This window comes from Esox lucius, chromosome 2 (genome assembly GCF_011004845.1).
Source record: "Esox lucius isolate fEsoLuc1 chromosome 2, fEsoLuc1.pri, whole genome shotgun sequence".
Classification (NCBI taxonomy): domain Eukaryota; kingdom Metazoa; phylum Chordata; class Actinopteri; order Esociformes; family Esocidae; genus Esox; species Esox lucius.
This window is the reverse complement of record NC_047570.1, coordinates 34,093,974-34,109,685: the sequence shown is the minus strand read 5'-3', so window position 1 is coordinate 34,109,685 and position 15,712 is coordinate 34,093,974. Positions and strand designations below refer to the sequence as shown.

Below are 15,712 nucleotides of genomic sequence, written 5' to 3'. Positions count from 1 at the left end.
ACTTTAAAAAAACTCAATGTTTTTGTTGCTGATCAGCCACTATTTTACCTTGACTGAGCTTGGAAGCATGAGCTGAATTCCCTGGTCTCGCAATGATAAAGCTAACTGTGAGACAGTGACATGAACACTGCACCCTTCGGGGTCCCCACAAAACACTTTCAAAGGTTTTTATCAAACTAAATAAAAATGTAAGTGTTTTCACTAGATTACTAAACCTATCCCTTTCCCTAAATGTCCCACCCACAATGATTGAGTGACAGGCCAAACTGTCCAGAGCTTGACTTGCACTGAAATAAGAGCCTGTAATTACTCAGGGCCGGTAGTGTTGTTACTGTTTATATTTAGGTTCAGGAGCTCGCAGTACTTTTGAAGTAATATTCCATCAGACCACTATGCCACCTGGTAGGCACGGGTGAGCGTTTTATTTAAAACCGCATTGTTTCGATTGTGGCAAAAACGTGTATTCACTGGGAACCACATGGAAACAAATGGAAGAAACCAAAGAGGGACCTCACGTTCACTGGCCCGAAAAGAGAATATGTTTCACCAAGGACGATCGATCTTCTATTTTTTAAGCATATTTTTCATAATATTCCATAAGGGTTTTACATGTATGGGTTTAACTGCATACCTAGAAACATGGTTTCACTGTTGAATGTCAGCATTTATTTTTTTAAGTGTAATATATGAATCTTCCTATCTGGGCTATTTGGGAATGTGTTGAGTATTGTATGGCGCTGTATCAAAATAGCCACCAGAGGCCACCAGTCACCTGTTCCAATGTTGTGATGTAACGGCTTTTCTGTTATGTGGGCTTGGACAACATTAGATTGGCTGTTGAAAGGAGTTAGCCAAATTAGTCACCACCAAGACAGAGGCATAAACATGAATGCGTTTCACATCTTTATTTGGAAGTTAAGTGAGTGGCAAGGCATAATGTTTGGCGGAGTGACAGAGTAACCGGAGTGTGCATGTCATGTTGTTGTCATTCGTGTTATTATTACTTTACAAAAGTCAGCCAGCCTAGCAGGTATTCTGCTGTTAGCCTGCTAGCTGCCAGTCCCATAGTAATGATAGCTTCTAAAGTAACTCTCCGTGAACAGCTGTGAATTGTGAATGAGACATGTGGCTAGACAGAATTTTTTTGGGGGATAAATTACATTATTTATAAACGTATTTTACATCTATTGTATCTGTATATTGTATAATATACAACATTTCCACATTTCACTATTGAAATGACAGGAGAGAGGTTTGCCAAGCTAATAGTAAAAATATGCTCCAACATACCATCAACTGCATCTAAAGTAGATATTATCTGAACTTTAGTTACGGAATGTTCCATAGGCTGACAGAAAAGTTAATTACATTACATTGAAACTTGTTAGGTCTCTGCCAAAACAAGTTTCTCATCAACAAAGGCATGTATATAATCTCTGTGGACTCTACTTAGCATCCGGGGGTTTGAATTTGTTCATCACTAGTAGAGAGTCTGCTCAGTCATCTGAGACTAGAAGATCTGATCTAGGATCAGGTTCCCTCTATAATCTAAAAACCAAATGTATCCAAGATCTTCACTACTCCAAGGTGATTTGTGAACATCGGCCCCCAGGCACTGTTCAGGCTAGGAACATTTCCTACGATTAAACTACTGCTAATACATGCCTGACTGCCACTAATTTTATTTTTACATTATCCTGTAAAATATATAGATTTTTGTTGATTTAGATAGTGAATATGAACATGATCTCAATGTATTGTTGAACTGAGAACTATTGTTCAGTGTTACTACAGCGAGCGCAATATGTCATCAATCAGGTACGTTGTAATATACTTTCAGATAACACTAACTTGAAGTAAAAGCAAACTTTAACTCTTAAATCTTGCTTTCAACTGTTTGACATTGGTGCTTAATTCCAGTGCTGCTGTCGTGACTTGTCCTAAATGCTACCCATGTCGCTACATAGGGCACTTCTTTTGATTAGACCAGCCCTTTAGGCCATGGTCAGAAGTAGGGCACTATAAACAAAATCAGAGTGGCATTTGGAATGCCACAATGTCATTACATAATATGGCAGAAGAGAGTTAGATAGGCATAAAATAAACTCCTATTGAGAAGGCAGATATCCAGAAATGAAGAGACAGACAGGGAGATAGACAGAGAGATACACACAGAGAGAAACAGACAAACCAAGAGACATACAGAGAGATACAGACAGACCGAAAGACATACAGAACATAAAATTTTTTCGCTGTCTTCAGTCTGTTCTCTCACTTCAATTGTAAGGCACACCAAGGACCTATCTATACTTTGTATTTCTACATACACAAAATGAACTGCCACATAAGAATGAAACTCCCCAAAAAATCAGTATTAGTCAAATTATTTGAATGGTTAGGTCCTGTATTGTTCGACAGTATCATAATAGTGTGAGCTTCTAGGGTGCCATACCTATATCTACCAGTAGATGTCAGGAGAGTACAGATAATACAATCAATAATTGTTAATCACACTCTCCTCTCTGAGGGAGAATCTCAATTGGATTTACATGATTCCTTGCATCCTCCCGCCTCCTTCTAAAAATCCATTGGATTAGATTAAAAGGTCAGAGGGGAGGCACCTTTGACCGTTTAATTCCTTTGGGTTTTCAAAAGATGAAGAAAGAGGTCGCAAGGAATAAAGGAAATCAAATTGAGATTCTGTTTTTGCTCTTTTTCTCCCTCAGTCTCTAGTACTCTCACTTGGTCACCAATGTCTTTTTCATCTCCGACCAAACAGTTCGGCAGGCACTGTTAATGTTGCCTGTGAGCTAAATGAACCTGTTTTTCTGTGGATTGTTTGAAATATTTGAATTCAGTATTAAACTGTATTAAAGGGTGCTGCCTACTTGGGTTTGTCTCCCAGAGACTCTGTGCCTCTATAGACTCTTCTTATTTTGGGGCCCTGGTCGAAGCTGGTGTCCCACATAGGTAATAGTGTGTACCGTGAGAAAGTAATTAAGCCTCATGGAAAGTTGGTCTTTTTTCACATATTGTATATATCAAGAATTCCCTGGTACAATTTGGAATTCATGGTTGACTCAATGAAGACAGGTTGGCCAGGCCTAACCGTAATTCCACCAACTCCATGCTTCACGGTTCGTCTGTGGTTCTCCCGTCGTGTTGTCGTCAAACACGGCGTCTGGAATTGTGGCGAAATAACACCACTTTTGACTCATCTGTCCAGAGGACATTGTTCCAGGTAGTTTTGGTCATTACCCAGGTGCTGTCTGGCAAATGCCAGTCATGTCTTCATAATCTTTTTTGAGAGCAGAAGCTTCTACCTTTCAAAGCTCCCATGTAACACCTTCCAGACTCATTGGCATGGATAACATATATATTGAAGGCCTTGAATAGATCTTTTGATATTGGCATACTTTTTTACAACACATCCATATGGTGTAAACCAGACCGAGACTACATGAAATCCGGGATCCTCCCAAGTTTTAGAAATCACGTGCCCCTATTGTGGTGATTTGTTAGTTTGGGCCATCTTTATCAATGAATGGGATTGAAATTTAGATTAGTATCCATTTGTCCAAATATGTATGAATAAAGAAGACAGCTTTGCTGAGGGGTGCACTTACTTTTTCACATGACTGTATTACAACCAGGTCTGAGAAGCAGGAGTAGGCAATAATGAAGTTATTACAATGAGTGGGATTAACAAGCCTAGTTAAGCGTATCAGTAATTACACAGAAATCTTACGTCACCTGGTCTAGGGATATTGGGTAGGCTTGAAGTTGGCTGCCTGTGCTGTAGCACCAAAGAAACGTTCATACATACACAGGCTGACCAGTGCTGTTCTTTACAGTGTTTTTCTTTTACAAGTTAACTTCCCAGGTAGCAAATTCCACCCAGGTACCATGGACAACAGGAGCTACAAGGAACTATTATGTTGTAAAACATCTTACACACACACCCTTCCCAGCATTTTTACACTACAATAGTTTTATTTTGATAAACGTGACTTAATGGCAGATTTGTGTTGGAGATACTTTTTTGAGTTTATACACCTTCCAGGTCAGGGGTCTGCCCAAAGCGCGGCCGACCTAACATGCAGTACGAGGTTGTCGTTGCTAGTGTGAATAAAAAATTGTATATACATATTTATTGACTAAACAGGCTCTTAGCACAATCTGTCCTCACTCCACTAATTAGTAATTGAAAATATAAAAATTCCACAAAGGTTCCCTCAATATCGTTTCCAAGAAGTCTAAATGTGCAACTGAAAATAAAAACAAAAGGTCCATAATGTCAAAATGACAGTTAAATCTGTTTTAACACCGTTAAAATGAAAGTTAAGGGTGCTCTGAGAGCCAATGTGAGAATTCAGACCCTTTGCCATGACATTACAAATTGAGCTCAGATGCATCCTGAGTCCACCAATTCAATTGATTGTAGATGATTTGTTAAGAAAAACCAATTTCTCTATAATGTCACAGTGAAAACCAAGCCATGGAAGTCCAACAAACTCTATGTAGACCTCGGAATTAGAGACAGAAAAAATTAATAAAAAAGCATTGGAAATTTCCAAGCTTACAGTGGGATCCGTCATTGTGAAGGGGAAAAGATTTAACCACCAACACTTCCTAGAGCTAGTCGTCCAGTTAAACTAAGTAACCAGGCAAGAAGGGCCTTGGTCAAGCGCTACCTTTGGCGAAAACAAGACAGAGCTCATCACTTGGATATTATCATCCCTACAGTGAAGCATGGTAGTGGGAGCATCATGCTGTGGGAATGCTTCTCAACTCCCCCTAGGTCTCATTTTAAGCCAATTTAACTGCAAGGAACAATCTAAATATGCAAAGATGGTGGGTCAAAGCTGTGATCGCTACTGATGGCGCTTATAAAAAGTACTTAATAAAGGCGTTAAATATATCCGGGGTGAATGTGGAGAAAGTGAAGCGGTGTGATCACTTTCCGAAGGCACTGTACGTGTTAAACACGTGGGCCATTACAAGTAGGTAATACGCCGTTTGGTATGTTTGCCCAAACAGCCACTGCACTGCGGGTATTTGTGCGTCCGGACTCCGGCGGTGCGAGTCAAGTTCAAACAAATAAAATATTACAGACATTGAGTGTGCTTCCTAACCACCACGGATCCTATGAGTGAATCTAGTCCAGCGGCACTACAAGCCGTACAAATGAATAAGCCAGGCCGAACGCATCACAATATTTGGCTCATTTACTTTGATAAATGTTTATTTTTTTTCCATTTCAGGTGCAGCTGTATGCACAGTGACATGGCACATTCCAACAGTTTCATGCCAGAGGTTGGGAGGACAGGGATGGAACTGTCAGTTGGAATTATTGTAGGCCTCGAAAAGAATAGACAACTGAAGCTGCAACAACTAACATGGGTTGCTAATACGACTAGGAGTCGTGCCTTTGGCTGCTATACAGTTACATTGCTATTTTGAATACCATTAGAATACGGGGCTTATAATATACTTCCCTCAATATTTATGGTTGGATTATGGCTTGGCTACTTTGTTATGTAAAATTTAAAGTGAATGGCTACCAAGTACACCTGCAGGTCAGAACAATTAAATGATTATTTGGAACAATACAGTGTGGACTTTGGTTAGACTCACGCCATTTCATAATAAAGGGAAAGAAAAAAGATATTTGTAATTTTGCATATATTGTCCAACCAAGAATTTCCTTTTGCATTTGACCAAACCCATCCAAATGAGCTGGAAGCTGCAATGATGAGCACCAAGGACACGTTTAGGGTGAACTGCCTTACTCAGTAATCGAATAAAACGTTTTCCCTGGCCAACTCTCGATCTAGCAACCTTTTGGTTACGTGCAAGATGGCTTTACCACCACTGCTTCAGCATAACACCCCCAGGCCCCCATTGGAAAAAGCACTTTTCCTAGACACTGGCGTCCCCCATATGGGTCCCTTTTTCCCTCCTTCAGGGAACCTGGGTTATGCGTTGGTACCAAGGCGGGCTACGGGAATGGTTAGATGTCAACTAGGATTAGCGATCCAGTGAGTCTTAGGTCCCTACGGGCGCCTCAGCCTCAACCCAGATTAGGACAATCCACCTTGGGTCAGCCCAGTGGATTAAGGCTGGTTATGGAACGACCAACCTGACGTTATTACTACCGTGGAGTTGTCAAGGTAACTCATGGCAACTCTGAGTTAGAACTATGGATAAACAACATTTATCTTGGCCACACGAAATCTGGCTCACCGTATAAAGCCAAGTATATTTATATTGCAATACATCCACCAGAACCTACCTGCTCCACAGCAGTTTGTGTTATGGCTAACTCTGCTTACCATGAGTAAAATATGTACAAAAATATAGTTATAAAATAGTATACGTTGAGGACAAATTCAATCAGACTCCATCCTACGAAACCCAATAGAGAAAAAGATCAAGTCTGATTTACACTTTTATGAATCAAATGTTTTTTGTGTTAAATACTGATTTTAAAATATCTATTACATTACACATTGAGTGATGACAATTATAATAAAAAAAAAAAAAATAATTTAGCTGTTTGCATAACTAATTGAAGTTGGAACGGAGATTCATGTGATCATTGCTAGTACGTTAAAATAGTTTTTCCATGTCAGCACCCGTGTCACAAGTCATTATGTTAATGGTATCTTAATGTTGTTTTTTGGGAACTATGTTTCCGTAACTAGAGCTGACACAAAGGATTTGTGTCAGCTTTAGGATTTGTGAAGACCAGAGTCATCAACCACTGTGTTTATGATCAACCATCATTAACACAGTTGCCATATGAGTTGCTATATCAACCAATGTTTACAGTTATCTCTTTTTAGATAAAAAGTAGCAGTGGCCTTTTTTTATCAATAGCTTTTGGACATATTACACAAAATTGTTCTGCATGGATAACAAATATAATTCACAACTGAAGGCAGTGGTGCCTCTGCCATACAGTAACTTTATGCATTTCTTGCTATAACATTTGGTCCTGTTAAGTAGAGTATCGTGATCATTGTGTGATCCCACAGACGTGATTTAGCTATGACCTAACTTCAATAAACACAGCGGAGTGGCCTGCTCCCAACGAGCAAAGACAGCCTATACAGGAAGAACCAAAGAGATGGATAAACATGCCGAACATAGTCAACACATGAGCTGACACTTTAAGAGAAATCTGGACATTTTGGCCCAGCGGACTAAAGATCCCGAAAATGTGGTGCCCACAGCTGTAATGTGTTCAGCCTAAACATATGAACTGAGCTTTCACAAGATTCTTGGTATATTTTAGTACAGCCTACACTTTTTTCCACTTAAATGAAACTAGATCCTCGAGGGGGTTTTACGGGAGTGTGTGTGTTTTTCTCCGCCCTTACACAATTTGTTGAAGTATTATTATTATCAAGTATATAGCATCTCTCTAGGCCTGGAGTCCCTGTTGACCATAGTGAATTGAGCAGGCTTAGGAATGACAACAGGTCCGTTTTTAGTTGTTGGTAGCTCAATAATAGGTAATGACCCCAGTATGACCCCAGAGGTCCTTAATGAACTCTACATACTTAGAAAACATGCCTTCAGATAACACTGGAGCCAGATGTATTTGTTGTACATGCCCATTGCATATACAATTCATTATCAAACACCTTAAATTACACGTTTGGTCACGCAGTACATAATGCCTATTCGTGCCACGGTTATTAACAACAATATACATATATGGACGTGCAGGCCTACTTTGTTATGTTGTCATAGTGGGTTCTATTGAAAATCGACCTCTAACGACGTATGTCTCCTATATTCAACTGCGTTAAATGCAGATGAAAAATTGTTAATAAGGTCCGACCTCAAACATGACTCCACGACCTGACACCTTGACAGCAGCCACATCCTGTACTGGAGCTGTGTCTGTCAGATAAGAGATCAGCCCACTTGAAGTAGAATTGGGCTACACTTCTACAAGTTACAAAAGGGTTTTCTCAGCCATGGAAACATCTTTCAACAAGGCAGCCGCAATGAATAGTAGACCATCACCAACTAATACTCTCCATAAAAGTACTATGCAATAATGTAGGCTGTAGAGTAGTCCTACTTTCAGTAGTAGGCTACAGCCTGATAGTGTATAAAGGTAAATTAAATCGTCAAACCTCCGATTGCGCTGACGGAGGACCGTTATTGTCAGATGTCTCGTCTTTTAAAGGACTGTAGAGTTTGCAGCCGTCCATGTCGAATCGACAGAAAGCTCGTCAGCCTTGCCGTTTAACCGTTCACACCGTTCACATGGACACCGAGGATTTGTCATACCTGCATGGTAACTTGTCTACCCCGTGCGTAAAATCGCGCGGCTATTTCGAGCATCTTTTTCATTTAACATTCAACGACTAGGACTAATAACTTTTCTCTACGCATGATTACGCTGCTTAATAAAACACGGTCTAATTCTACGAGTATGTTGTTTTTCCACGCTTCCCTTTGGCAGTTTATCTTAAAGAGACTAGCATTCTCGCAAGAGTTGACAATTGATAATTTCCCACTTCGACAGATCGATAATAAGGTATTATTTTCTTGAAGTGGGACATTCGACAACTGCAATTCTTTAGGACCGCCACTAGAGTGCAAAGTGTAAGCTAATGTACTAAATGAACGGACAGGTTGAGTGTTCGAAAGTAGGTTGCTTTTACAACTACATGATTTTGTCAGTTGAGGCATATAGTCTTTAGCAATGTAAATAATGTCCATACGTTGTATGATCAAAATGTTTTTATTTAGTGGATTGCTGAATGACTATTAAAAAATCTTGAATGATACAAAATGATAATAAAACATTCGACACTTTTCTTTGTAACATTTATATTTTATTAATTGTGTTGCATCCTTGATTAGCCTTTAATGCTTGATATTCTAGAGTACATTAAACATGCATAAACAAAAGAGAAAACCTGCTTTGTGAACTAGAAACAACAGAATTTTACTGTACATTGTGTTTTGTGAATGGCACCTCTCCAAAGTGAACTATATTTGAGCACTTATGTGGTGAATAGGGTGCAAACTAGCATGAATCCAGAGGCTTCCTGAAACCTATGGGTAATGGAAGCAGCTTAGTAGTGCAATGAAAATAAGTAGCATACATCTGGCTCAATTGCTATTGTAGAAGACAGCAGAGGTATAAGGTATGCGACCTGGGGCAAACACATAATGAAAAAACTGCCGATGGGAAATACTTTGAAGTGCGCTTCATTTAAATTTGAGACCGCACCTCCGGGACCATGTTGCATTGATTTTGTGGGTCAAACTAAAATGTAGTGTAGCATCTGCATTTTATTTGACATATTTGACCCAGGCCTGCAAGGTAATACTGTACTGAATATGGACCACATTCTCCTTATTTAGAAAATACACAAAATTATAACTGAATGGAAACAATGTAAAATATATAGGCCCAAATAAAATGTATGAAAAATATAAATATAGTATGAATTTCTCTCGTTTGACTATTTTCTTCTTTTACAAAATAGAAACACCTGAGATAATAAATCTGTATTGTTCAGTAATAATAATAATGTCTTATTATAACAACTTTGACACATGCTTTTCAATAATACAAAAGTGATATAGGGCTCTGGTAAAAAAGTAGTGCGCTATATAGGAATTAGGGGAGGTTTCAAATTCAGCCCAAGTGTGATGTCATCATTATCATATCCATAAAGTAGCCTACCCTGTCCTCTTCGTAAATGACACGTTGATGTTTCCAAGTTCAGCTGGTGTCATTCACATGGTTTACGTTTGCTTCACAATAGCCAAGCCAGAAATGCAGTATTTATTGAGATTATTGAGTACTTCGTTTTCTTTCTCTAAAAGCAAATCTCTAAAACTTCTGTTGTTTTGTTATTTTTTTTTTTAGCAATAAAAATCAGCTTAAGCTTCGGTGCACATACAGCGCAGGTCACGTCAACACACGGTTTTCTTTTTATATATATATATATATCTTTTTTTGAAGTAGAAGAGTTAAACTGCACATTGTCGATTGGGACGTTAACCATATTTAAGCTCAATAAAAACTGCCCGTTTCTGGCCCGGCTAGTTGAAGTAGGACTCAAGGGTGCCACGACGACGCACGTCAGTGGTCCAGCAATGGAAGCCCCCCCCCAGGGAGTTGGCGTGGCGAATGTTCACCTTGATGGTCTTGATACCTAGGGGAAGGAATGAGGACGTCAGATGAACGGCAGAACTTAGACCGGCTCATAGATCACATAATCCCCTGGATGGGGCGACGAGACGAGGCACTAAGCGACTGAACTTGAGACCAGCCACGGAAAGGCCGTTGCCGCGGACCTCACTGGACTCACCGAGGTTCTGGAACATCTTGTGAATGGTGTGCTCATTGGCGTCCACCATGACCCTCCCGGGGTCCAGCATCAACACGTTCATCGACAGCCACTTAGACGACATCCAGAGGGGGTGGTCTGAGAGGAGGACAGACATTTGTCATTTACCAACCAGACACTTCTATGGATAACAAGTACAGACCAGACCAGAAACGACTGGATACTGGAGCCGGGGCGTCAACGGATCAAGGCCAGAAAAAGGGGTTGGGGCGCGGGTCATGTACCGACGACACAAAGATTTTTAAAATGACAACAACGACAGCATCATACCATCCGGAATCAGAGGAGTTGGAGGCTTTACCACATTCCACCCGGCCTTCTCAAACATCTCCACCTGAAGGGGAGAAGCAAAGCTGTTGGTCAGGCTCTCCCCGTCAGTTACAGCATCCCCACACTAGAGGGCACCGTAGGACTGTAATGAAACGGGCAAAGAAAATGTCTACTGCCTCTCCCTCTCTCTCTCCCTCTCTCTGCCTGCCTTTTCTCCCCTCTTTCCATCTAGCTCCTTTCCCTCTCTCTTCCTCTCTCAGTTTCAGCCTCTCCCCTCTGCTTTCCACCACCTAGCTCCTCCCTCTCCACTGAACTCACCTGACGACAGGGCCGGTCCGGGTTGGAGAGCACAAGCCCCGGTCCAATGATGTTGAAGGTGGCATCAATATGCATGGGGTTCGGGTCTTTAAACGAGATGATGTGGACTTTGTAGTCCGGGGCGAGGTGGCGACGCATCCACTCGATCCCCATGTAGTTTGTCACCTGGAAATGGAACCCCAATTATTTGAATGAGTCCTTGCATGTGTTGCTAACTGTTCAACTGACGTTAACAACGAACTTCCTTGGGTGTTAAGCAGTGTGACTTAAAGGTTGACTTGTGGCATAAAAAAATATTTCTCTTCCTAAATTTGAAAAAAACACAACAGCCTGGTGGTTTATTAGTGATGTAGATAAATGACTCCAGCTTCCAAGATACTTCTATAATATCCAGAGTAGGGTGATGTTGTCCAATCACTCCCTAAGTACTTCAATAACGACATTCTCCAGGAGAGAGCTTCGCTGTATTCACAAACTGTAAGAACTGATCGGAGGTCAGCACTGATTTTAGTAATTAGTCCCCCTCTGAAACTAGCCTCTGAGAAGCACTCTGGGCCTCATAAGGAACACAATGTGAACTTGCTTCTTGGCTTAGACGGTCTCATCTAATTGTGCTGTTGGCAGCATATGCAGGCCACTCCTTCCACTGAGAGGACTCTAACAAACCATCCCCCTCGACACTGCTCACTGTAGCAGGCCTGGAAGAATAACTGCGTGCTCTTGGATGGGATAAACACACATGACCTGTATTTCTACTAAGGGTAAGCGGCATCCTGCTGCTGAGAAAATATTCAAATCTTTTGACCACGGTGCTCCAGAAGCTAAGGCGCATGCTTTGCAATGCTTTAGGGGACTGGCTCCACTTAAGTTCAAATGGTTTGACTTTTCACCTGCTGTTGAGCAAGACCTCAGGCCCAGCGCCAATGTATAAGTGAAGGGGCCTCAATGTGACCCTTAAGTAACAGCCATGTTTAAGAGTATTTTATCTGAAGGAATTAAAACTTTGTGGTTATGGGTATTTTACAGTGGGCAGTGAACAAGCTAGTGTGACCTAAAATACCTACCTCCTCTGAGAGATTTCTAAAGCAGCGTTCCTTAAACTATGATTCAGGAACCAAAGTAGGCCTTAGGAATGTGAAAAGTGGGTGGCAAGAGGAGAATACATTTATGTAATTGGGTTCCTCTAGGAGGGTCATAGGAAGTTGACCTTTCTCACATTCGGGTCTTAAACATGCAGAACCCATTGGAGCTTCATCAGAGAGCGGGTATGCAGCCCAGTGGTCTCTGAACCTGACTCCTCTGGACAAACAGATCGGGTATGCAGCCCGGTGGTCTCTGTACCTGACTCCTCTGGACAAACAGATCCCGACCAGCTCGGATGAAGTCTGCGGCGTCAAAGCAAGGCTCGTGTTCCGTGGTGACAAACTTCCCCTGGGCAGCCAGCTTGTGACGGTCCTCCACCGTACGAATCGGGTAGTCCTGGAGAGAGAGGGAGAGAGCGAGGGAGTGAGGGAGTGAGAGGGAGAGAGGGAGAGAGGGAAAAAGGGAGAGACAGAGAGAGAGAAAGAGAGAGGGAGAGAGGGATGGAGAGACAGACAGGTTTAGACAGAGATTAAAAAGAACAACATGCCGCTTTACAGGAGGGTCTCTGGGAAACTGAACAGCCGCTTCAGGCCAATTTCTGCACCAGCTAGGAAGTATGAGGCCAGACTTCTCTACTGTCCACGGCCGGGACCTATCAAAGTGCAGCAGAGCGAGGACCAACCGCAACCGCCTACTCTGTAAGAGTGAACAATCTTGCATCACATGCACTGTCAACAGTTCACCCTGAAGGTCTCAGCCAAGTCCCACGGCTGAGCCTAAGTTCAAGGAGAGGTCAGGTTAACCACAAGGTCGACCCGGGACAAACGCGTGTGCGAGATCTGCATCTGTAGACTCTGAAGTCATTTTGAACGGCCACCTGCAAGAATGTCCACTGGCCACATGAGCTTTATAAGCACCTAGTCCATTGGCCTTATCTCATGATTATTATCTGTATATCACTTATACGATAGGGCCAAGAGATAAGGTATTAATGATATAATGTATATTGCATTTATAACGGACTGTTTCATTCAAAGCGACTTATGTAACAGGGACTTCATCTATATTATGCAGTCCCTATTGGAACAGAGACCCCGAAGTCAGTCAGGCAAGCAGCTGCTACATAAAAAATAAAAAAGCTGTGAAACCATACCTGGTCGTACAGCTTGTCGGCCATGGTGGGTTTGGGGGCCGTGGTCCACTTGGCGCCCTTTCTGAAGTACTCCTTGATGAGGGGCCTGTAGGCCCGGTATTCAAAGAAGCGGGACCTCCAGGCCATGGGCGCCTCGATAATCTCATTCCCCACCACCATGAGGATGTCTCTGGGCATGGCAGCGTACATCCCTGGGGAGAGGTGTTCCACACACGCCAAAATGCTATTACTCAATGGTCAGAGAAGGGGGTGGGGAATCCCTTATCAGACAACAGTAAATCAATCACTTAGCCACCCAGTCAGTGTTTTGCCTCAACAATCTACCAATCATTCAATCCATTAACAGTCCAATCAACCAATAAATTGATAAATCCCAGCCCCCCCCCCCCCCCCATCTGCCTACCGGTAGAGTTGAAATCTGGAGTCTTGTACTCAAAGGACCAGTCCACGAGTTCAGGTCTCTGAACCGTAACTCCCTCCATGCGGAGAATATTGCACATTTCCTCAATCTCAGCAACGGCTTTCTTCAAGTGGTCCTTAGGAAAGGTTTGGCCCCCGTACTTCTGGTAGAAGGGCCAATGCTTCTCATAGGTGTTGGCCTAATAAAACCGTTTCAAATTGTCAGTATTTTCACTCATACCTTCACTGATTCTATTTATGGAATTATCTTTATGTGACCAATTGAGTCCTGCAATTGATAAAAAAATAAATAAAAATCCAGTGTTTATATAATGTGCAATACGTGTTAGTTAAGTGTGATCAGTGCACATTTGTTGACATCATACCTTGACCTCAACGGTGAAGGGAGGCACGCGCGCGTTCTCTGCGCGCCCCACAATCACCTCCTCGAGTGGGTCCCATTCGTTGTAGGCGCAGACCGGGCACTCGTGCTCCGCAGGTTCAGTAACAGCGTCTTCCTCCACAGCACGATGTGGCTGCGCGGCGGACGCGGCAGCGGCAGAACTCGAGCTGCTCTGGAACGCGCTTTGCACCCAGCCAGTCACCGCACGGCCGAGCTGCAGAGAGAAAACACAGCTGTAGCAATAATGTCCTACTGCTGGCTTCAAAATGCAATCCATAACAGGTCCTTTCACAGCGTAACCATAACATAATGTGAAATGCTTTGTTTCCATGTGGGTTTTCTAAAAATAATTGTTGATTTTTTTTTACTAGTTTACCTGAGATGATTTGTCTTGCCATGGCCATAGGAAACGTATGCCATATATCTCACCCCTTTCAGTAGCCTAAGCGTTTATTAACAAATTCTAAATTACAAAAAAGATATAGCAAATACGGATAACCTTACGAAACTGAAATATAATTTATTTAAGTTGTACTCTAATATAGGTTAGAAATTCTAGACTGAGTGCATCATCATAAGGGCAAAAGTAAAACCAGCTGTCAGGGTAAAGGACACAAAGCATAATGCGAGTATTGTCAAGCTAAGGCATGTTGGTTTTGAGCCAAGGTGCGCTTGGTTAACGCAGATGTTTCAGCTTGTTGATATAATTTCAAGGTTTATTTGGGCGCATGATCAGTTCTCTGTTTCAGTGGGATCAGGGTGCGAGCTTAACACCATGGGTTCACAACAGCTGTTCGCCATCAATCACGCGATAAAAAAAGAGCTATTTGAAACATTTCTTTCTCACACACTTTCAAATCTCTGTCTGTAAATGCATAGATTCGTTTTTAATTACAGTGACAAGTTTGCTTTCAACTTCGTGCGGGATTATACTTTATTAACAATTCCAGAACTGCATGCGAAAATCTTGAGAGACACAATGAAAACCTTTTCTATTGATTTTATTTGAAACGTTTTAAAATAACCAGAAAACGATAAATAAATAAATCTTCTGATTGCAAAAATCGTAAATAAAATGCGTCCACGTTTCTGAGTTACAGCCAACAGTTATTTTTCGCAGCTGCGCTCTATTTCCACATGTTATGATTTTTAAGTCTACATTTCTGAATGAACAAAAAACAACAAAAAAGCTAAATACAAACCATAGCTCCGATCAGATGGGCGGCCTCTGCCCCCCTGCTACCTCCTCGGAGACACCTGACTCGCAGCATTTTCCGACCTGATAATGGGGATGTCTATTTGGGTTATTGTAGCGGCGTGCTTAGCGTCAGCACAAAATCCACATGAAAGTCAGTTTGGAGTTCTGAGAATGAATGGAAGACGGTTTTCATTCTGAGGCCTCTTTATAGCCGCGGACAGGGCCCCCTCCAGAGATTGGAGATGTTGTGGGGGGCAACCAACGTGACCAGAAAAATGATCCCTGAAACTCAACACCTTACGCCAGCACATTTTTATCAGCCGCACGCCCATTTCTCCCGCAACAGATCGAAAAAAATTGACGCAAACTGCAGATCTAAATGGTTACTTTTCAGGCACATCTGAACCGTTGCAGACAAACTGTCATGCCTAGAATGAAACACATTAAAACACATAATATTGGTAAACCATAAAACATTATTCGGTAGCTCCATTATT

The 15,712-nt window shown here is 41.9% G+C and overlaps 2 protein-coding genes across 2 annotated transcripts in view; both read right to left on the bottom strand.

Moving 5' to 3' along the window:
- The window catches only part of pde8a (phosphodiesterase 8A), a 69,366-nt gene extending 61,083 nt beyond the window's left edge, over positions 1–8,283 (bottom strand). The window contains exon 1 of the mRNA XM_034296632.1: positions 8,154–8,283. Within this exon, the coding sequence (XP_034152523.1) occupies positions 8,154–8,231 (78 nt within the window). The 5' untranslated portion in view covers positions 8,232–8,283. The remainder of the gene's footprint in view (positions 1–8,153) is intronic.
- A 1,575-nt stretch (positions 8,284–9,858) lies between these two features.
- On the bottom strand, positions 9,859–15,399 carry gatm (glycine amidinotransferase (L-arginine:glycine amidinotransferase)). The gene is made up of 9 exons (XM_010895950.4): positions 15,220–15,399; positions 14,001–14,231; positions 13,619–13,814; positions 13,216–13,406; positions 12,321–12,458; positions 10,980–11,144; positions 10,662–10,725; positions 10,353–10,469; positions 9,859–10,196 (listed from the first exon to the last, which is right to left on the bottom strand). The coding sequence occupies exons 1-9, from the start codon at positions 15,286–15,288 to the stop codon at positions 10,084–10,086; spliced, it is 1,284 nt and encodes a 427-aa protein (XP_010894252.1). The 5' UTR covers positions 15,289–15,399; the 3' UTR covers positions 9,859–10,083.
- Positions 15,400–15,712: the final 313 nt, after the last annotated feature.

What these genes read in the sequence shown, in the direction of transcription:
- gatm (XM_010895950.4), bottom strand. Translation starts at nt 15,288, where the DNA reads ATGCTGCGAGTCAGGTGTCTCCGAGGAGGTAGCAGGGGGGCAGAGGCC. An exon ending in TCCAGATTTCAACTCTACCG is followed by an intron (nt 13,407 to 13,618) that starts GTAGGCAGATGG and finishes ACCTCTCCCCAG; the next exon opens with GGATGTACGCTGCCATGCCC. An exon ending in AACTCCTCTGATTCCGGATG is followed by an intron (nt 10,470 to 10,661) that starts GTATGATGCTGT and finishes TCCTCCTCTCAG; the next exon opens with ACCACCCCCTCTGGATGTCG.